This window comes from Loxodonta africana, chromosome 16, assembly GCF_030014295.1.
Source record: "Loxodonta africana isolate mLoxAfr1 chromosome 16, mLoxAfr1.hap2, whole genome shotgun sequence".
Taxonomy (NCBI): domain Eukaryota; kingdom Metazoa; phylum Chordata; class Mammalia; order Proboscidea; family Elephantidae; genus Loxodonta; species Loxodonta africana.
In genome coordinates this window covers 7894291-7916317 of record NC_087357.1, presented here as the reverse complement: position 1 = coordinate 7916317, position 22027 = coordinate 7894291, and the positions used below count along the sequence as shown (strand labels likewise).

Genomic DNA, 22027 nt, shown 5'->3' with positions numbered 1-22027 from the left:
ACGTCTGTGGTCCCATAAGTTCAGAAATCTCAGTCAGAGAATGGGGTATAGCAAACATAACCAGACACAGCAAACACAACAGCTTCCCACAGGCAACACGTGTATCTCATGTCTCTTGTATACAAAGTGATTGTACTTCCAGACGTGTAATAGGCTTTACAGGGGATGTTCGAAACTACAGATTGTACATAAGTTGAACTTTCACAATTTGGGGACTTTATTTTTTGTGTATAATATGGTGCTCATACAACGTCCAAATAACCCAATGTCCTGTTTCAAAGAATGTATCATGAACATTGAGCAACACACGACTGTATAATACCACTGCCTTCCCATTTTCACACCAAAAGACATGGGCATGAAATTGAAGCTTTCCCTCTCAAAAACTTGTATTACCCCATGTTCTCCTTATTTTAATTCTGGCATTGATGGGGGACAACACTTTCTCCATCTGGTGCCTGTCTACAAATGTGTTTGCTATATCTGTTCTAAAGGCTTCCAGTGAAACCAGAACGCTCCCTTAAAAATCTCTTCCCTGTGTTGCCTTTCAGGCCTTCCTTAAATCGTCCAGGTCTGTCTTCAGCAGATGCTTATTTATACGACAACAGTTAAGGTAACAGTAAGGGTGAAAATTTTTGACTCTCTTAGAAAGTGTCTTCAAAGAAGAAATTCTTGAGACAATCCCTGTCCTATACGCTGAGTAGCTGAACTTCTATTTGTTTTATCTTTGAATTTTTTTTACTGAATTAATGCTCTGTACATATAAAAAAAAGTACCATAATACATGTACATCATTTATAAATATGAACATATATACATATATGGACATACACATACATATGAATATTAAGTGGTACATGCTCAAAAATTTTTTTACTGATGGGGCACACTCAAAAATTCTGGCCTTAGATTTTTGGGTTTCTTTACAGATACATCTATTGATCCAAGTCTGATTGTAATTGGAGGTCACCTTACATGGGAGATACCGAAGAGTACAACAGCTTAAAATCTGCCAGGAAATAAAAACCACGATTCCACCTAACTACTTCAAAGTTTTCACAGTGGAAACCACTGGTAAATCTTCAAAACGTGAAGTGGAAACCCTGCGTTCTTGCCATGGTTCTGATATGGTACACCCACCACAGGCAAGTCATGTCACACTTTCACTGAAAACGGAATACGAGTGGCAAGGATGGCTCAACCGTTAGTGCTTTAAGGAAGCCATTTCACACGGCTTTGTCTCAAGAAACAGTTGAGCCATCTAGGAGGAAAGGAAACCATGAAGCAAAATGGTTCTTGAAAAATACCGCTTCAACTCTAGGACGATATCTTGGTATGAGCCCAGGGAGTGGGGCAGTTAGAATAGCTACGCCATGAAAAGTCTGCTGTCTTCACCACAGAGCAGCTTCCAGTTTCTAGACATATGCTGCTCACCAAAGCACAGACTTGCACCGGACCTTTTCATCCCTGCTTCATGTGGAACACATGACCCCAAAAATGTGTTGGTTTGGAGCAAACCAACTTTGTCTTCCTTGAAGCTGTGACCCCAAGAAGTGGACGAAATGATTGCACTGCCCCACTCTCAGCAGTGGAACACTTTAGCACCCATCCACCTGGTCACAAATAATAGAACAAAGGGCTCATACGACATATAAGAGATTTATAAGATTTATAGGGCTGTGTTTTTACCTGACAAATCTTCAGTGTAGGTAATTTTTTTGTTTAAAACAAAGGTGTTTAACATTCTGTAGGGTCGAGCAGGAGCGTTTACTTTATCCACATGAGCTCTTCCTACGATGACTGTACAGGGAGAGTTTGCGTGGCCTGTGCTAAAGGGGTTTTCAATATGGTCCAGAGGCTTCTGTAGAAAAAAATGACAAAATTAAAAACACTTCAAAACATAAATCCACACTTAACATTAAAGAAGAATATCATTAGCGTGTTAGGGCAATTCACATTGGAACCTCCTACCTGTGGAGTGTGTTTCCTTCTTTGTTTTTTACTTATGTGTCTTTGAGAGTCCTGCTTTACATTTTTAGTTTGTTGTTTTTTAGCACCCAGTTTTACTACATCTGCCCATGATTTGCCACCTGTCAAAGGGAGAAAATTTTCAAAAATAAGCATGAATGAGAAAATTCCTTTTCAGATATACTTGCTAAGCAAACAAATAAAAAAGCCACTCACCAGGTAATTTTCCTTTAGAAGTACTACTCCTTCTCTTGGGAAAAACTATCTGCAAGGTGTTTTTATCAACGGACTTTCTCCTGAAAGGTATTTTATCACTCCTTCTCTTTGGTGTATTAGGCCGTTGAGACTTGCTGCCATTAGAGCCAGATGATGACTTTGCTTCCGAAAGGACAGTTGAAGATGGCTCTCCTTTCTCTGGCGCTAGGGATTGTTCCTGACAAATTGAAATGTTCATAAGAACCCTTACCAAGTATGCATCAGCTCTGTAATGATTGCTAAAAACCTATTCAATGAGGAATTCAGCTTTCTAAATCTTGAAGCAGCCAACATTTAAGCCAGGCTTCCACGTATGTTAAGCCTAAGATGGAGGTGGGAGTCCAAGCCACTCGTTCAGGAAAGGATGAAGAAAAGAGAAAAGCAGCCAACAAGTTCTAGTGGAGGAATTTCAGGGAGGACGATGGGAGGAACTTCCTGCTGAGTGAAGGGCAGGTAAGCTCTGGCCTCATTCAGGGGAAATCCCACCTGCGAGGTCCAGCCCCCTTCATCTGTGTGGAAGCAGAGCTGCTTGCCTGTGTGAGCCACTATAAACAGGAAGGACACTGCCCATTGCTCACCACTCCCTCGGGAGCCAGAAGGAAATCAAGACTGCACAGGCCTCCTGTAAAGGTGAGCTCTGGACACAGGAGGGGACACCACCGCCTAGGGATAGGCGATTAAAAGTTCTGAGTAGCTGATGGTGTCAAATAAACGTGTTCTGCCATCCAAGGGTTCTCTTTTTCACCGACCAGTTAACACATTAAACACAGCCTTAACGTTCTAAAGCCAAGTAAAACACAACCATCATGGTTATGTTTTGTGACAGATCCAAGGTATTTTTTTATTGGTAGGTTTTCTACTGTCACTGCAGGGTAATCAGGTGACCCTGTAAGAGTGGCTACCAGGGGACCTAACAAGCCTTCTTCACTAAATGGAGAGTGCTGCAGGCTTCCTGTGGCTGGGCCATATCAGAACCATGCTTCAAAACCCAGGCTCTAGCTTCCAGAACCCAGTTCGATGGGCTTTTTTTCTTAAATGTAATTCTACTTGTGTCAGGATTTTGGAAAGACTGTATACCAAGTATGTAAGCATTAAATATGAGCAAGAATACTAAATGTTAAACTTACCCTCATGATCTTCTTAAGAACTGTTGGAGCAGGGATCCCAAGAGACTTTCGTTTTCCTGGCGTTTCTCCTCGTTTGACAGGTGTGTTAGGTGGCAAATTCTCATCAAATAACTCGGGTCTGAGACTACCGCCAAAGGAGACTCTGCGTCTCTTGAATGACATTTCTTCATTCTTATTTTCAACTTAATGAATAAAAACATGGAAAATGCAATGGAAAAACTGCATCAGTACACATAATTTGTATCAAATTACTATTAAAGACTGATAGCACAGCAGTAATTACATGGTGGATGTAATTAATGTCACTGAAATGCACACTGAAAAATGGTTAAATGGCAAGCTTTTTGTTATACATATTTTAACACAATATAATTTTTTAAAAAATATATCACGATAATAATTTTACACGGATTACCAGTCAAAATCATAACATTTTGAGTATATTAGGTTAAATAAAAAGTTATTAAATTTTTTAGACAGTATACATTACTGGGGAAGCCAGCACAACTTGTCCAAGGCAAGGTCATAGAAGCTGCATAGATATCCAAACTCCCTGAGGGACTGAATTACTGGGCTGAGGGCTGTGGGGACCATGGTCTCGGGGAACATCTAGCTCAATTGGCATAACATAGTTCATAAAGAGAATGTTCTACATTCTCCTTTGGTAAGTAGTATCTGGAGCCTTAAAAGCTTATGAGTGGCCATCTAAGATACTCCACTGGTATCACTCCATCGGGAGCAAGGGAGAATGAAGAAAACCAAAGACACAGGGAAAGATCAGTCCAGGGGACTAATGGACCACATGTACCACAGCCTCCACCAAGTTGAATCCAGTACAACTAGATGGTGCCCCACTACCACCACTGACTGCTCTGACGAGGATCACAATAGAAGGTCCTGGACAGGGCTGGAAAAAAATTTAGAACAAAATTCCAACTCACAAAAAAAGACCAGACTTGCTGGCCTGACAGAGACTGGAGAAACCCCAAGGGTATGGCCTCCAGACACCCTTTTAGCTCAGTAATGGATTCACTCCTGAGGTTCACCCTTCAGCCAAACACAGGCCCATAAAACAAAACGAGACTAAAGGGGCACACCAGCCCAGGGGCAAGGACTAGAAGGCAGGAGGGGACAGGAAAGCTGGTCATAGGGAACCCAAGGTCAAGAAGGGAGAGTGTTGACGTGTCATGGGGTTGTTAACCAAAGTTAACCCAGTGTCGTCGAGTCAATTCCGACTCATAGCGACCCTATAGGACAGAGTAGAACTGTCCCATAGAGTTTCCAAGGAGTGCCTGGCGGATTCGAACTGCTGACCCTTTGGTTAGCAGCCATACCACTTAATCACTATGCCACCAGGGTTTCCAACAATATGTGCACAAATTGTTTAATGAGAAGCTAATTTGTTCTGTAAACCTTCATCTAAAGTACAATAAAAAAAGAAGGGAAATCCTAAAGGGGGAGAGTTATTAGTTTTTTAAAAAAATACTCTTAAAGACTAATCAATTTAAACTGTATTGAAACCTAAAATAGCAGCACCCTTTCATTCTCCTGTAACGTTGATGAAGCTAAAACAGCCGCAAGAGCTCACGAGAGGTCTGAGGGCGAGCTACTGGAAGTTCAGGTCCCAGTTTCCCAGTGCCGTGATTTGTACAGAGGCTGAAAAGCCCTGTCCAGACATAGTTTAATGAACCCATCAGTCCAAAGCTGTTTTCACCTGGGAATGAGGGGTGGTAGACCAAGAGGCTTCAGCAGTGGCCTCAGAGAACTTTTTAAAAAGACATGTACTTGGGCCTCATCCCCCACCTGCCTCATGAGAATTCGTGATCTGTGGGATGTCCTCCAGGAGATTCTGAAGGCAAACCTAGCCCACCCCTTATCTTTCTGGAGCTCTGGTCAGCATGGATACCTTGTGTAAGTGATGCTTCCCCTTCACGGACTGAGAGACCTGACTGGTGGTTCGCATCTGATCTGATGGAGCCGCTCACTTCCAGGACTTCTGCCCTCTGGCACTCTGCCTCTGAAAACTGGCCAGTGAAAACCCTGTGGGTCACAGCCATTCGACCCACAGCCAGTCAAGGATGGCACAAGAATGGAAAGCATTTTATTCCATTGTGTTTGGGGTCACCATGAGTTAGGGGCAACTCAACAGCAGCTAATAACAACCTCTCCCTAGATCCTCCTGTTATGGTTCCCTAACCGCCTGCCCTTCCTCCATCACAGGTCTTATTAATCTGTCAGTGTAGATAGGGGTTATGTCCCTTCCTGCCTAGTGGAGTGTCTACCACAGAGCAAATCACTGTTAAATGAATGAAGTTCCCCTCTTAACTCCTGTCTGGATATAAGGTGGGTGTGCAAAGCCTTGGGGAAAATACATTTACATTTAAGTAAACTCACTGATATCTGACATAGGATCATCAGTGCTGCTGGCGTGAGATGAAATGACTTCAGGATATCCAGGTCTTATCTGAGGCTTCCTCGGAGAAGCATTCAGAGTTTTTCTTTCCATTTGGGAAAGTACTCGAGTGGGAAATTTCTGTTGGTGGAGATCTGTGTCCATGGACTGAGGTGGAGTGTTAGCATTTGTAGGAATGCTGGCTTTCTTTTCAGAAGAGAGCTTTTCTGAGTCAGTAGCATCTCCCACTTGTCTCACTGTTTCCTGTGAATTGGCAAAATAAGACGTGATTTAAAACGCCTTTGTGAATATGGGCAGACAGAATTATGCAAGTATTCTTTGTGCTGGCAATCTTCTCTACCAAACCGCTCCTATGTGACTTTTAGAGACTTGCTTCAGAAATGAGCCCAAGACACATAGGTGCCAATGGTCATAGTATAAACATTTATTAGGTAATTTTTTTAAAGTACATAGTAAATGATATAATAAATAAGCTTTGAGGCTTAAAATTATTAAAATCAAACCTCAGTGGGTTTTTATAACTTCCTTAAGCATGCTTCCAATATATGAAAGTAGCACCACAGCTTAAATCAAACATTACCTATAATCATTTGGTTAGCCCACCACAGGGACGGAGTCACGCATTTATAATCAGTTTTATCAGTAATCAGCTACAGGACCGGCCTTCGGTGAGCTTAGGCTCTATTAGCACGAGTGTCCCTGGGAGCTCAGAAGTCAAGGCAAGAGCCAACACAACCTGTCTACCACACTGCAGCTGCAGGACAGGTGTGGGATTCAGTACCTGTACTTGGCATACCCCAAAAACAGTGCCTTCACATTCTTGCATGTGGAAATTTTTGGTGGGTTGGATGGAACAACTAAAGAATTACATATAAAAGATATAAAAACCCAGTTTTGTTTCAAGGGAGGAAAACAATATCATCTGAATGTTTAGAGGGGGATATCCACAAAAATTACCAAAATTATTTCTTCAAACAATTTCATATTTTTTGGTATTTAACCCAGTGCTTCCCACATTGGATATGTGAAGGATCAGTTTTTTATTTCCCATCTGAAGAGGGCCAATAACTTTATAATAAAGTTAATTGCTATAAAGTAAAAAATGTTCAAAATACATGCCCATATATATATATTTTTTTGTATTATGTTCAACAGCCACAAAATGACTCCATCAAATTGCTATGACAGTATTTCAGTACAAAGTTTTAATACTTATCACAAGCCAGTAACAAATAGTTTGTAGACCGTTTAGTGGTACTTTGTTCAGCGGGCTTTTAGGTTGGTTTCCCTACACCTACTAATACGTTAGGATGGTGGCCAGTGTCTGAGGAAAAAAAAAACAAAACAAAACCCCATTGCTGTCAAGTCCATTATAACTCATAGCAACCCTGTAGGACAGAGTAGAATTGCCCCATAGGGTTCCCAAGGCTGTGATCTTTACAGAAGCAGACTGCCACATCTTTCTCTTGAAAAGGGGCAGACGGGTTCGAACCACCCACCTTTCAGTTAGCAGCCGAGTGCTTAACCACTGTGCCACCAAGGCTCCTGCCAGTGTTGGGGATACCTCAAAAGCTAGCTTCCCCCACAGGAACTGATAAGCAGCAGACTCAACATTAAGGTTACTCCTCAAAGGATGAAGCAATACTTAGCAATGTTGGAGATCTTGAAATTGAAGTGCCTATTGCTGATTTTAGAATCCCTGGGTGGCACACACGGTTAAGCGCTCAGCTACTAACCAAAAGGGTAGCAGTTTGAATCTACTTAGAGGCACCTTAGAAGAAAGTCCTGTCGATCTACTTCCAAGAGATCACAGCCATTGAAAACCCTATGGAGCACATTTCTACTCTGAAATACACGGGGTTGCCATGAGTTGGAATCAACTCAATGGCATCTGGTTTATTGCTAATTTCAGGTGTACCTATGATAACTCGGAAAACCTGGTGGCGTAGTGGTTAAGAGCTACAGCTGCAGTTTGAATCCACCAGGCGCTCCTTGAAAACCCTGCGGGACAGTTCTACTCTGTCCTACAGGGTCTCTATGAGTCTGATTCGACTCAACGACAACAGGTTTGGTTTTTTTCTTTCTGGTTTTATGATAAGTCTCTGAAGCCAGTGAATTCTAACTTGCTCGTATTAGACTAACTTGGGAAACTTCCTAAAAAATAGGAAGAATAGAAAATATCAGGACTTCCAAGAACAGGTGCAGCCTGGTGTTTTAATAATCTGCACCACCTGGAATCCCTGATAGGATTTCTCACTCGACAAAGCACAGTACCCCTTAGGTGCTCAGAACTTACACAGTAGGATTGTTTCAGACACATAAAGACGGATGAGTACATCGGTTGGGATACAGAGAAGCCCCATGATGAGATACAGTGGTCTGCAAATTGTCGTTCTGTGTTTGGGGTTGTTCCAAACATACGTTTGCAAGAAATCAGATCATGAGTTGCTCTAGGAGCCTTTTGGGCCAAAAGTGTCCACCTGACTCACCCCTCTTTATTTCAAATAACATACAGAAACTGTACTTTTAGATTTCAGTATTTCTAAGCTCAGTTTGTTTCTAATACCCTAGTTACATTCTCCTGCAATTACCAGTAAGCCATGCTCCTTGTCACTGATTTAAAGTGAGAAACTATTATTTAAGGAACATATAGCTGAGTTTATATCACTGTGCAAAAGAAGTGGAGTCCAAACGTGGATAATATTTTCCATCACCTTTTTGTGTAGTATTTCTGGGTATTCAGTGGAGTTGCTTCCTTCAGGAAAACTTCCAGATTCAAACCTGAAGTGCACAGAATGACAAAGATTCAGATAAAAGGTTGGCACGCTATTGGTAAAGTTTCCGTATCTGGTCAATGTGCAGGGGCCAAAGAGCACAGTTCAGAGTCTGTCCCAGGTATCACCTATTGATGGAAATCACTTTAGAGTCAGGAAAGAGTTTTTACAATCACTTTGATACGTTGGCTCAAGTTTCCTTTGGAACACATTGTCTGAGGTTGGGGGTCCAGATTAGTTTCTCTGGATGAATATACGGTCAAGGGAATGCAGTTTTGTTTTTTCCTATGAGTTAACTAAAATCAGTCTTAGTGGAAGATTTCAATATACCTCTGAGAGTAAACAGTAAGCAGGGGAAAAAGTAATATAGAAGGTTTGAATCTAATGGAAGTATAGACAGAACACTGTATCCAATAACTGTAGAACGTACATTCTTTTCAAACACAGAGAACACATCAAAAAATTAACCATGCCTACCTAAGGCAAGCTTCAAAACATTTCAAAAACAGGAAATGGAAAAAAAAAAAAACAAGGAATTAAAAAAAAAAAGAAAATGACTCAAATTTTTCCATCCAGTAGAAAAATAAATTGTATAAAATTGTGTATATGATTTCAATGAAATTCTTAAGCAATGAAAAGGAACAACGAAAATTATACCCAAAATTCTATGAATCTTGTAAGCCTCAGAGTGAAAGAAGTCAGGCACAAGTACTTTATGATTTCATTTATATGACACGGAATAGAGAGACGCCCATAGTATTTAGAGATGAGTGCTTAGGTATTAAGATGCCAAAGGGGTTTACGATGTCACAGGAGGACCTACTTGTAAGGGAAAGAAGTAGTGTTTAGAAGACATCATGGAAGCAGCTTCCGGAAATGCTCTGTTGCATGACCAGTGGTGCTCTCACTGTGTTCAATTCATGATAAATCAAGCTGCACGTTTTGTTTTGTGCCCTTCTCTACGCAAGTGTTTTACTTTAAAGCAACTAAAAACCACATGCGGTATCACATATGGCAGTCTTTGCAGCCATGTCACCAGCTTCCTAAGGACCAGGCCACCTTCCTTGGCATAGTCCTGTTTGCTCAGATCTGTGAATTCAGATCACACTTAAGCCCCACTTCTCATTCCTTTTAAAGAAACAGCATTGAGAATGACAATATGAAACCCTTTGACAGAAGCATTACAGGGAAGTCATAGTTGAACAGTGAGAGACTAGTCTAGTTAATCGGAATGCGCTGTTTATTATAAGCCCTAGTAGTTTTTACCTACCTGAAAGATCGATCAATAATAGTTATTATATCTCCATGTTTGAGTTTTACGGGGTCATTAACAGGAGCTCCATTTAATTGTGTTGGATTAGTGGTGCTGAAATTAATCAAGAGTGCCTACAAGCAGAGAGAAGGGAGAAGCATGTAACTCATAAGTCAGTAGAAACTGAAATAAAAAGTTTTAGGAATAGCTCACAAACTCACTGACCTCCTGCTCCTGGATGTCGATTTTGCAGTGTTGTTGGGATACCACAGGAAGCTGGATGCGGATGTCACATTCGATGCCCCTGAATTGAAAGAAGATTTCGGGGTTGTTGTACCATTTTTTACAATTACCTCAAATTTTCAAAATAAAAATATTTCACTAGTATTTTTATTGTTCTAAAAATAGAGATAACATTTTTTCACATGTATAATCCAGTGAGACCGACCACATCAACTGTGTTGTGAAACTATCATCAATATGTGCTGCCAGATTGTCCATCTCCATAAACAGAAATTTAGTGCCACCTAAACAGTGACTCTTCCCTTTCCCCTCCCTCTCACCCCTGGTGACCATTAAATTCTCATCTCTAACCAGGCTGGAAATTTTACATCATTCCTTTTCCTCCATGAACTTACATTTCTGTGCCACCTCCTCCAGTGATTTTGATCCCAAGATAACATACTTTTATGCTTAAGAGTCTTTAATTAATCCATACCCAACCTATCTGCTCTCTCTCTATGTGCGTTTATATATATATATATAAATAAAATTAAAAATATACATATGTATGTATATACACATATACACAACAGGTATCCATTTGCCTATTCTAAGTGTTTCATCTTAATGAGATTATACAATATTTTTGACTAGCATTTTCTTCGCTCTCTATTACTAGAAAATACTTGACTTTTCCTTCTTGGACACCTTCCTTCTTTCCACCTTCCATAGGTTCCAGGTTTCGCAGCTTCCACTGTACAGGAGAATCACTTGTTTGGCATATTAAGTGCTCATTATGCATAAGCTTTTTATTATTTTTAAATGACACTGTATTTTTTTTTTCGGCAGACAGATTAAAAAATCTCCTAATATTAAAAAAACTAATCTGCAGACAACAAAAAAGCATTGTCTAGATTCAACATTTTGACATCTTTGCTTTTTAACACTTTAAAGAGGTCTTTTGCAACAGATTTGCCCAATGCAATATGTTGTTTGATTTCTTGACCGCTGCTTCCATGGGTGTTGATTGTAGATTCAAGTAAAATGAAATCCTTGACAACTTCAATCTTTTCTCCATTTATCATGATGTTGCTTATTGGTCCAGTGGTGAGGAATTTGTTTTATGTTAAGGTGTAATCCATACTGTAGGCTGTAATCTTTGATCTTCATCAGTGAGCACATCAAGTCCTCTTCACTTTCAACAAACAAGGTTGAGTCATCTGCATATCGCAGGTTGTTAATGAGTCTTCCTCCAATTCTGATGCTGCGTTCTTGATATAGTCCCTCTAGTGTGGACCAGATAATACTAACAGTTTTTATTAGGCAACTTACCCTCTCAGTCCCCATAATCCAATGAAGTACTATTATGACTTTTTTATAGTTGGGTAAACTGAAGAAAAGAACAAGCATGTTCTTCCCTTTTGGTTTTCCAACTCCAGGCGTTTTCACATTTTACTATAATACTTTGTCTTCTTGAGCTGCCCTTTGAAATCTTCTGTTCAGCTCTTTCACTTCATCATTTCTTCCTTTCACTTTAGCTACTCTACGTTCAAGAGCAAGTTTCAGAGTCTCTTCTGACATACATTTTGGTCTTCTCCTCCCTGCATTTTTAACAGCATTTCGTTTTCTTCGTGGATAATGTTCTTGGTGTCATCCCACAGCTCGTCTAGTCTTTGGTCCTTAGCGTTTAATACGTCAAGTCTGCTCTGGGGACGGCCTGTAAATTCAGGTGGGATATAAGTAAGGTTGTTCTTTGGCTCTCGTGGACTTGTCTGAACCTCCTTCAGCTTTAACTTGAACTTATGCAGTTGACGGTATGTTTCACGGTCAGCCCTGGCCTCGTTCTGACTGATGATGTTGAGCTTCTCCATTGTCTCTTTCCACAGATGTAGTCAATTTGATGTCTGTGTATTCCACCTGGCAAGGTCCATGTGTATAGTCACCATTTATGGGCAAAAAATTGAACGACTCAGTAATTATCAAAAGATGGAAGGGATACAGAGTCAGTGTACCAAAAAGAATTGGTCAACGTTCACCTATTTCAGAAGTTTGCGTACGATCAAGAACCAATGGTACTGAAGAAAGAGGTCTACGCTGCAGTGAAGGCATTGGCAAAAAACGAGGCTTCAAGAATTGACAGAATACCAACTGAGATGTTTCAACAAACGCATGCAATGCCGGAAGTGCTAAATTGTCTACACCAAGAAATTTGGAAGACAGCTACCTGGTCAACCCACTGGAAGAGATCCATTTTCGTGCCTGTTCCAAAGACTAACGATCCAAAGGGATGCAGAAATTATCGAGTAATATCATTAATATCATATGCAAGCAAAATCATGCTAAAGATAATTAAAAAATGGTTGTAGCAGTGCATCAACAGGAAACTGCCAGAAATTCAAGCCGGATTCAGAAGAGGATGTGGAATGAGAGAGATCACTGCTGATGTGAGATGGATCTTGGCTGAAAGCAGAGACTACCAATAAGATGTTTACCTGCGTTTTATTGACTGTGCAAAGGCATTTGACTGTGTGGATCATAACAAATTATGGATAACATTGTGCAGAATAGGAATTCCAGAACATTTAATTGTGTTCATGAAGATCCTGTATATAGATCAAAAGGCATTTGTTCAAACAGAACAAGGGGATACCGCATGGTTTAAAATCAGGAAAGGTGTGGGTCAGGGCTGTATCCTTTCACCATACTTATTCAGTCTGTATGATGAGCAAATAATCCAAGAAGCAGAACTATACAAAGCAGGACACAGCATCAGGATTGGAGGAAGACTCATTAACAACCTTTGATGTGCACATGACACAACCTTGCTTGCTGAAAGTGAAGAGGACTTGAAGTACTTACTGATGAAGATCAGCGACCACAACCTTCAGTGTGTATTACACCTCAACATAAAGAAAACCAAAATCCTCACAACTGAACCAATAAGGAACATCATGACAAACAGAGAAAAGATTGAAGTTTTCAAGGAGTTCATTTTACTTGATTCACAATCAACACCCATGGAAGCAGCAGTCAAGAAATCAAAAGGCACATTGCATTGGCCAAATCTGCTGCAAAAGACCTTTCTTTAAAGTGTTAAAAAGCAAAGATGTCACCTTGAAGACTATAGTGTGCCTGACCAAAGCCACGGTGTTTTCAATCTCCTCATATGTATGCAAAAGCTGGACAATGAATAAGGAAGACCAAAGAATTGATGCTTTTGAATTATGGTGTTGGCCAAGAATATTGAATACACCACAGACTGCCAGAAGAATGAACAAATCTGTCTTGGAAGAAGTACAGCCACAATGCCCCTTAGAAGCGAGGATGACAAGACTTTATCTCATGTACTTTGGACATGTTATCAGGAGGGACCAGTTCCTGGAGAAGGACATCATACTTGGTAGAGGGTCAGCAAAAAAGAAGAAGACCCTCAACAAGATGGATTGGCACAGTGGCTGCAGTAATATGCTCAAGCATAACAATGATTGTGAGGATGGCACAGGACCGGGCAGTGTTTCATTCTGTTGTACATGGGGTCACTATGAGTAGGAACTGACTGGACAGCACCTAACAACAACAGGAAGGAAAGAGAGGGATTTGGCCAAGAGAGGTATAAATAATCATATGAGATTCTCCTCTTGGGATTCTCAGAGTTACGTGCAATGATGTTCTCTTCCATTTCAGAGAAGTAGGAATGTGAGATTGGTATTTTTAAAATAGTCTTACTTTAAGAAAAAAAAAAAAAAAACGGTTGTCATCCAGTCAGTCCTGGCAACCCCATGTGTGTCAGAGTAGAACTGTACTACATAGGGTTTTCAATGGCTGATTTTTCAGTAGATCACCAGGCCCTTCTCCCAAAGCAGCTTTGTTGGACTTGAACCTCCAAACTTTCCTTAGCAGCTGAGTGCTTTAACTATTTGCGTGACTCAGGGAGCTGTACTTTAAGTATAAAAACCAAGCCTGTTGTGTTCCAGTCAATTCTGACTCGTAGCAACCCTATAGGGTTTTCAAGGCTGTACCCTTTGTGGAAGCAGGTTGCCACATCTTTCTCCCTCGGAGTTCCTGGTGGGTTAGAACCGCCGATGTGGTTAGCAGCCAAGCACTTTAACCCCTGTACCACCAGGGCCTCAAATGTTGGTATAACTACGAATATTAAAAAAACACACACACAATATTGGTGTGCCAAGATGTGAGTGGAGAACTGCTATCCTAGAGTTATATTTTACCTCTAGGTCTCTAATAGTGGGAAATTATCCTTACCAAAACTCCAACTCATGGACCCTACAGGACAGAGTAGAACTGCCACATACAGTTTCCAAGGAGCACCTGGTGGATTTGAACTGCCAGCCTTTGGTTAGCAGTTCTAGCTCTTAACCACTATCCCACAAGGGTTTCCAGTATGAAGTACCAAGGATTTCTGAAGAACAAATTCTAGAGCCATGTCTCTCTCTTGTTATGCTGTGATTAGTAAATTACCACCTCTCTAAAGTTTTAAACCTCCACAGGGACACACAGCTCTTACCTTCCAAATAAGCAGGTGTTGCGACACAAGGGAAAATGGGTACCGTCGCTCCCGGTCCGTCTTATGATGACCAGACGTCCCAAAGGTCTCATTTTCTAAACTCTAACTGTCGCACAATCTGTATAGGTTTGCGGAAGCAAGATTACCAACAACTCTTCCGCCACAACAAAAGGTCGCTGAATAAAACAAAAAGGGAACGGATCACTCTTAAAGCGAAAATGGAGATAAGTCTCTTTAAAAAAGAAAAGAAGTCTCTTTATGTGACAAATTCCAGTGGCTTGTACAGTGAACCTCTTCCGCTGCTGCCTGGTCCACACCTGAACTGACACCTGTCTGAACCCCAGCCAGCACTCCAACAAGCCCGGTCGCCTCAGGCCCCAGGGGCTTGTGGGCGCCCCGAAACAGACAGGGCTGGATGTAGCCCATAAATTGTGATGTCCCCCAAACCGCTCCCTCACAGTCGTCCAGAGCACCTGGGGGCTCAGGCAGCTGCTCCCTGAGCCACCAGGACAGAGCCCAACTGCTCACCCTGGAAGGGTCGCTCACGATAGTCCACTGTCCACATCGAAGGGTCGGGACGCCACTGCCCCCACTGCAGTCGCCAACTGAGCCCGGGGCCCGCCGCTTGCTGAAGCCCCCGACGGCGCCCACTCCGCACCTTGACACCGCCGGCCCCGTGACACTCCCCGGCACCCCCGGCACCCCCGACCTCCCTGGCCCCCCGGCACCCCCTGCCCCCCGACACCGCCGGCTCTGCGGCACCCCCGGCCCCCCGACACCGCCGGCCCCGCGGCACTCCCGGCCCCCCAGCACCCCCTGCCCCCCTACACCGCCTGCCCCCGACACCCCCGGCCTCCCGACACCGCCGGCCCCGCGGCACTCCCAGCCACCCGGCACCCCCGGCCCTCCGGCATTCCCGGCCGGGCTCACCGCCCGCCTCCGCCGCGGCGGAAAGGGCCCAAGAGCCATGAGCCGTCCCAGCCTACCATGTGTCCCCGCGCGGAGCCCTCCGCCGCTGCGCGGCCCCGACACTCACGTCCCCGCCGCAGCCCGGCTCCACGCCGCCGTCGCCTCGGGAGTGGCCCGCCGCCCCCAGCCCAGTTCGGTCCCGGCGAGGCCTAGAGCCGCGCTTCCGCCGCAGAGCCAGCCCGCCGCCTGCCGGAGATTCGAATCTAAATTCTGATTCGAATTCTGGCGCTAAGCGCTGTGATTGGACGGGCCGGCAGCCGAAGGGCCAATGGGAGGTGGCGGCTCGGGGCCTGGGCGGGAGGCGGGCGGAGGGCGGCCAGGCTGCGCCCCAGGTACTTCCGGAGAGCACCCCACGCCGGCTGGGCAGCCTGCAGCGCGCACCCGCTGGGAGGAGACAGGGCGGGCCGGGCCAGGGGACTGAGTGGGGGCCTCAGACGCGGGCCCGGAAGGAAACACGGAGAAGGGAAAAAATGCAACACAATCCCACTGCCCTGATAACCTCTCTCACCTTCTTTTAAGGACCAAACACGTGGAACGCGCTATGATGTTATTTATTGCTAGGTTTAAGATTTTTTTTAACCCTTCTCCATTCCCTCCTTCCCAAAGATAGCCAATTATTTTTCAAGCTTTATTGTGAATTTTCCCAAGAATACAAGTATTGTTCTCTTTTTCAAAAGCACAGTAAGAAGGTCATATACACATTATTCTAGACTTTGTGTTCTCTGCTTAATAAATCCTGAGGATGTTCTCATTTATGGGATACTGCCAATTTACTTTTTTTTTTTTTTTTTTTTTGGTGGCTGCAGAGTACTCTCTTGTAGGGAACCATAATTTACTGGTGGTAGAGTGGTTAAGAGCTCAGATACTAACCAAAAGGTTGGTAGTTCAAATCCACCAGCTGCTCCTTGAAAACCCTGTGGGGCAGTACTACTTATCCTATAGGGTCACTATGAGTCCCAATCGACTGGAAGGCAAACGGCTTGGGTTTTTTGTTTGTTTTTGTTGTTTTTGTTTTTTATTGCTACACATTTAGGTTTACAATGTATTGCTATTAAAAATAGTTCTGTCATTAAAAAACATTGTGCATGACTGCATGGATGAATCTTAAAATAATTATGCCAAGTGAAAGAAGCTGGAATAAAAAGAATACCTACTGTGTGATTCCGTTTATATAAAACTCTGAAAAATGCAAACTTACCTGTAGTGACAGAAAACACAACTGTGGTGTGTTGGACTGAAATGGAGGGACCGAAAAGTGGGATTATAAAAGGGGGACAAGGACACTGGAGTGTGATAAATATGTTCACTATCTTGATTGTGGAGATCATTTCACAGCTTTTACAACCTGTTGAAATCTTACACTTTAAATATATGCAGTTTGCTTTATGTCGATTATTCCTCTGTAAAGGTGCCTTTTAAAAAATCCTGTGCTGTATTCCCAGCAACTCATCTATTGGATCAGAAGCTCTGATGCATGTAAAACCGTCATGTATGTTCCCAAATTGCTCTCTAAAAATTCGAACTAATTTTTTCTTTTACCAATAAGGTGCCAGAGTATTGGCTTCCCACCCACTGACCAGTATATTGACATTTTTTTTTATTATTGTTTAATTGATGTCAATCAATAGGCAAAAAACATCATCTGTTTGCTTGGGTCTGCCTGTCTTTCATGGTGCGTGAGGTTGCAGAGCTTTCCATACCTGTTGTGTCTGTACTAGTCTCCCATGGCTGTTGTAACAAATGACCATGAACTTGGTGGCTTAAAGCAGCACAAATTTATTAGCTTACACTCCTGGAGTTCAGACATCTGCAATGAGTCCCACTGGGCTAAAATCAAGGTGTTAGCAGGGCTATGTTCCTTGAGGATGCTCAAGGAGAGAATCCATTTCTTTGCCTTTTCCATTTTTTTTTATTCTAGAGATTGCACACATTCCTTGGCTCTTAACCCCCTTCCATCTCTAAAGCTGGCAGCAGCAGGTTAAGTCTTTCCTATATCACGTCATCCTCTCTTCCCTGCCTCCCTCTTTCACTTACCCATATGATTAAGTTGGCCCCACAGGGGTAACTCAGGATGTTGTTGTTAGTTCTGACTCATGGTGACCCCATGTGTTACATACCGAGTAGAACTGCTCCATAGGGTTTTCTTGGCTGTAGTCTTTATAGAAGCAGATTGACAGGCCTTCTTCTGCAGTAGGGCTGGGTGGTTTTGAACTGCCAACCTTCAGGTTAGCAGTTGAGCGAAGTCCAGGATGATCTCCCCTCACTATGGGTTGGTTAGCAACTTTAATCTGCCATGTCACATAACATATTCCCAGGTTCCAGAGATTAGAACCAGGCATCTTGGGAGAGGGAGCATTATTTTGCCCGTCACAGGATTCACTGTATTTCTTTTACTTACACTCAACATTGTCTACTTTTCCATTTTTGTTTTCGTTTATCTGTTTTCTTAAGTTTTTCTTAACTTAAGGAAATTAACTGCCTAGGTACTACAATTTTTACTCCCCACTGTTTTGACCTTTGGCTTAATTAAAGGTCCTTCTAAAAATGTTGTAGTTAAATATTATTATGTCCTTCTTAGGAAGGACTTGCTCAGTTTTTGCTCAAATTACAAAAAAAATAAACTCTGAGTTACATGGTAAAAGGATACCTCTGGCTTCTGAGGAAAGGCCAGGCCACAGGAGGCCAGGCCAAATCTTACCATGAAGCGTTGCCCCAGCTACCAAATCAAGGGAGAATTCAGCAATTCCCTTACCAGAGGCACCGTATACTCCATGCCCATCCATCTGATTAGAAAGTGATTTCCGATACATTTCCTGCTTTTATGTCTAATAATTATTTATTAAAAGTTGAAACTTCTAATAGTTTATGTTGTTTTAATCAACTATGTTTTAGTAAAATATGTGTGTACATATGGATATGTGTGCATATGTGTATATATATATATCCTACTTACGTACATACCCTATTTATCTTCCATCTGTCTGTATGCGCACGTGTATATACAGACACACACACACACACACACACAGAGAGCAGGTATGTAGGGTGCGGATTAATTAAAGACTCTTAGGCATAAAAGTATGTGAGCTACCTTGGGATAAAATTCACTGGAGGGAGTGGAAGGGAAATACAAGTTCAAGGAGGAAAAGGAATGATGTAAAATTTTCAGCATTTTGTATTTTTTAAAAATAAATGTGGTCAGTAGCAAAGCACCATTATATTTACGTTACACCGGATACATTTAAGAGAGATGCAACCTTTCTGTTTTATTAAGTGTTTGCTACCTGCCATACATTAACATCCTTTGCAATTATTTAATCTTATTATGGAAAAATAGATGTCTACTTAAAAATACGACCCTATAGGACAGAGTGGAACTGCCCCGTAGGGTTTCCAAGGAGCAACCGGTGGATTAGAACTGCCTACCTTTTGGTTAGTAGCCAACGCTTAACTGCTGCACTACCCCAGCTCCACTTAAAAATGTGTGAAGGAATAGACAAAAGTTCCTTTAGGGGAATGAAGCAAGAAGAATGTGAAGGCTGAGTACTACTAGCTTAGAGCACCCGCTGTGGTTAGGACAGCTTTAGCTGTGGGACCCAGTCCTGTAGGTTTGTAAACTTCTTTCTGGAGCTTGGCCCAAGGTGCTGCCCCACTCCAGCAGCTGGCGGGAGGGGCTGTCTGCCCGCCCCAGGTCCCGATGGGGGAGGGGAGGAGGGGACAGGAAGGGGTGATGGCAGGGATACTACGCCCTTCTCGGCTGGCTGCTCCCCGATAGTGTCCCCGCCACTGTGGTCGATCCAGCGGGCTCTCCCCTCTGATAACCCCCAGGATGGGTGCAGCAGGTGTCCCGAGTCTCTGGGAGCTCCGGGTCCTGGTCCGGCTCCTTGCCCCTCGACCAGCCCCTCACCCCAAGCCTCTGGCAGCTGCAGGCCCAGGGCGGGGCGCCCATCAGGGGATCCCCTGGCCCCCTAAGCTTTATTTTCCTCCTCTCACTCTGTCTTCCCCTTCTCCCCCAGCCTTAAAGCGGGGTCAGGGTTCTGGAAAAGCGTAACGCTGAGCGGTGTAGGGTGGCCCTCTCGAAAGCCCCCAACCCTGGTCCCCTGAAACCAAGCTGCAGAGCCAGGGGCGGCGGCAGGCCACATTGCAGGGACCCGGGACACCTGTTTGTTCAACCACCAGGACCACCCGCTCGCCCACTCCCCAAGCTAAACTCCTTTCCTTTGGCCTCAAGACTGGTTGCTACCTGTCCCCTTGCCCCTGACTCTCCTCCCCTCACCCACCAGCTCTCTCCTCTTTCCCCAGCATCCTCAGGTGGGGTTACCAGGTGGTCTGTGCAGTTGCCCCTCCCCTTACTACCTGAGCGGGGCCTTGGGCCAGGCCTCTCTTCCTGGCAGCCCCCATGGGAACACCTTCCCACAGCACAGCTGGGCGCTCCCCTCCACCCCCAATCCTTTTAGTACTTCCCCATTCCTTATGTCCCAGCTCTGAAGAGGATGTAACAATCCCTGCTGCCAGCCAGCTGGACATCAGTCAGCCTGGGACCCTCTGTAGGGCAGTCACCAGCTTACACCAGATCCTGTCCCTCACCCTCACCCCCTTACAGCCTTCACCAAAACCAGACCCACTCCTTTCCTGACTTATAGCAACCCTATGGGACAGAGTAGAACCGCCCCATAGGGTTTCCAAGGCCATAATCTTTACACGTCTTTCTCCCACCCACATCTTTCTTTCCGGGAGTGGCTGGTGGGTTCAAACCACAGACCTTTCAGTTAGCAGCTGAGCTCTTTAAGCACTGCACCACCAGGGCTCCTTTTACCTACACCCTTCAGTGCCTTCTCACTGTTTGTAGAAAAGACCTAGACTCCTGCCTGCTAGTGAGGCCTTGCTGCTCCTGGGCTGCTTCATCTCTCAGTCCACTCCTGGCTCCAGCTCTGGGTTCTGTCTCCTCCATCACCAGGATCCTTCTAGCCTCAGACCCATGATTCTGCTTTCGCCTCCCCAAGCCTTCACTGGGGTAGGGAGTGACGGTGAGCTTTGGAGGCTGGACCATCCACTCCTAGGACAGGAGCCCACACGTGGCCCAGCAGCTTGGAGAAAAGGGGAACCTGGACATTAGCACAACTATCCGAGTTTAGAAAAAGAAATTAGGACCAAATGTGGCATCGTTCTAGTGAAAAAGTTTCCTTTGGTATGTTGGCAGTCAGTGGGGGAAAAGGTCATTTTCCTTGTAACTAACTCCTCTTGTGCCTGTTTAAAAAAAAAAAAAACCAACCGTCATTTACAAAGGGCTCCTTGTAAAGGAAGATTGTCCTGTGGTGCGTTAGAAATTAGTAGCTGGCAAGGCATGGACACTGGCGTTCCGGACCCAGGACACATTCAGGTGGTCAAGCTTCCAGGCATCATGGTTCTTTCTGGGAGATAGAATCCGAACGGAGCAGGACGGGGGCACTAGGGGCAAGAGGAGATACAGATGTCAGTCGGGGGCGTGCCAAGCAACTAAGAAATACAGGCTATTTCTGAACACTTCTCCACCAACAGAATGGGGATCCCTAGAACCTCGAAGCTAAAAAAGCCTTCTGGCTTGACTCCCTGTCCTAATAGCACAGGTAAAGCTCTCTCATTAAGGTAATACAGAAAGGAATGCAGAAGACTCTCCTACCTGTTTATTATTAAAAATAATAATAATAATGAACAGAATAACTTCCTTAGAGAACAAAGCATACCAGAAAAGTATGTCTACAAAACCAATGAAAAACTGTACCCTAATATTTCAAAACAAGCCATGAGAAATATTGAAAATAATAAACACTAAGGAAGGAGAGTATAAATCTGGATTAGAAAATTTCAGAAATCAGATGATTGGAGAAAAGAAGATTCACAAAGGAAGTTGATGGAGCTCAGCAAAGAATTAGTAATAAAAGAACATAATATTTCAGAAACGAGTTATAAAATCGAAGGAGCACATAAGCAAATCATCATCCTGGATAGTGCCCTAAAAACGGAAAGAAAAAGTAAGAACCAAATAGATTAAAATACTTACAGAGAAAGTGAGAGTATGGGATATCAGCGAAGAGTATTCATCGTAAGTAGAGTATGGGCCCTCAAAGAAGAAAGCAACAGATACCAAAAACTTTAATTCAAGATAATATTCCTCAAATAATACTTGAAACCACATAGTGAAAGTACTGGGGGGAAAAAAAAAAAGATCTAGAGTGGCCAATATAAAGACCTAGTCTTGTAAAATGATTCTACTTTTAAAATCTGCTTGTATTCAGGCAAAAAGATCAAGCTGCTTATAAGGAAAATAGTTGAATGGATATCAGACTTTTTGACAACAGCACCTTATGAAATAAGACATTGGAGTCACACATTTAAGCTTCTTGAAGAAAGAAAATGTGAGCAAGGTTTTCTATATTCAGGCAAATAGACTGTTTTAGGCTGGGTTTCCTAGAGAAGTAAAACCAGTAAAGCATACAAATATATAGAGAGATTTATATCAAGGAAATGATTCACAAGGTTGTAGAG

The 22027-nt window shown here is 43.3% G+C and overlaps 1 protein-coding gene across 1 annotated transcript; it reads right to left on the bottom strand.

The window, feature by feature from the left end:
• Positions 1 to 5730: 5730 nt before the first annotated feature.
• MKI67 (marker of proliferation Ki-67) lies at positions 5731 to 15619 on the bottom strand. Its single transcript, XM_010599240.2, has 6 exons — positions 15520 to 15619; positions 14534 to 14709; positions 10015 to 10093; positions 9808 to 9923; positions 8478 to 8544; positions 5731 to 6006 (listed from the first exon to the last, which is right to left on the bottom strand). The coding sequence occupies exons 2-6, from the start codon at positions 14623 to 14625 to the stop codon at positions 5731 to 5733; spliced, it is 630 nt and encodes a 209-aa protein (XP_010597542.2). The 5' UTR covers positions 14626 to 14709; positions 15520 to 15619.
• Positions 15620 to 22027: the final 6408 nt, after the last annotated feature.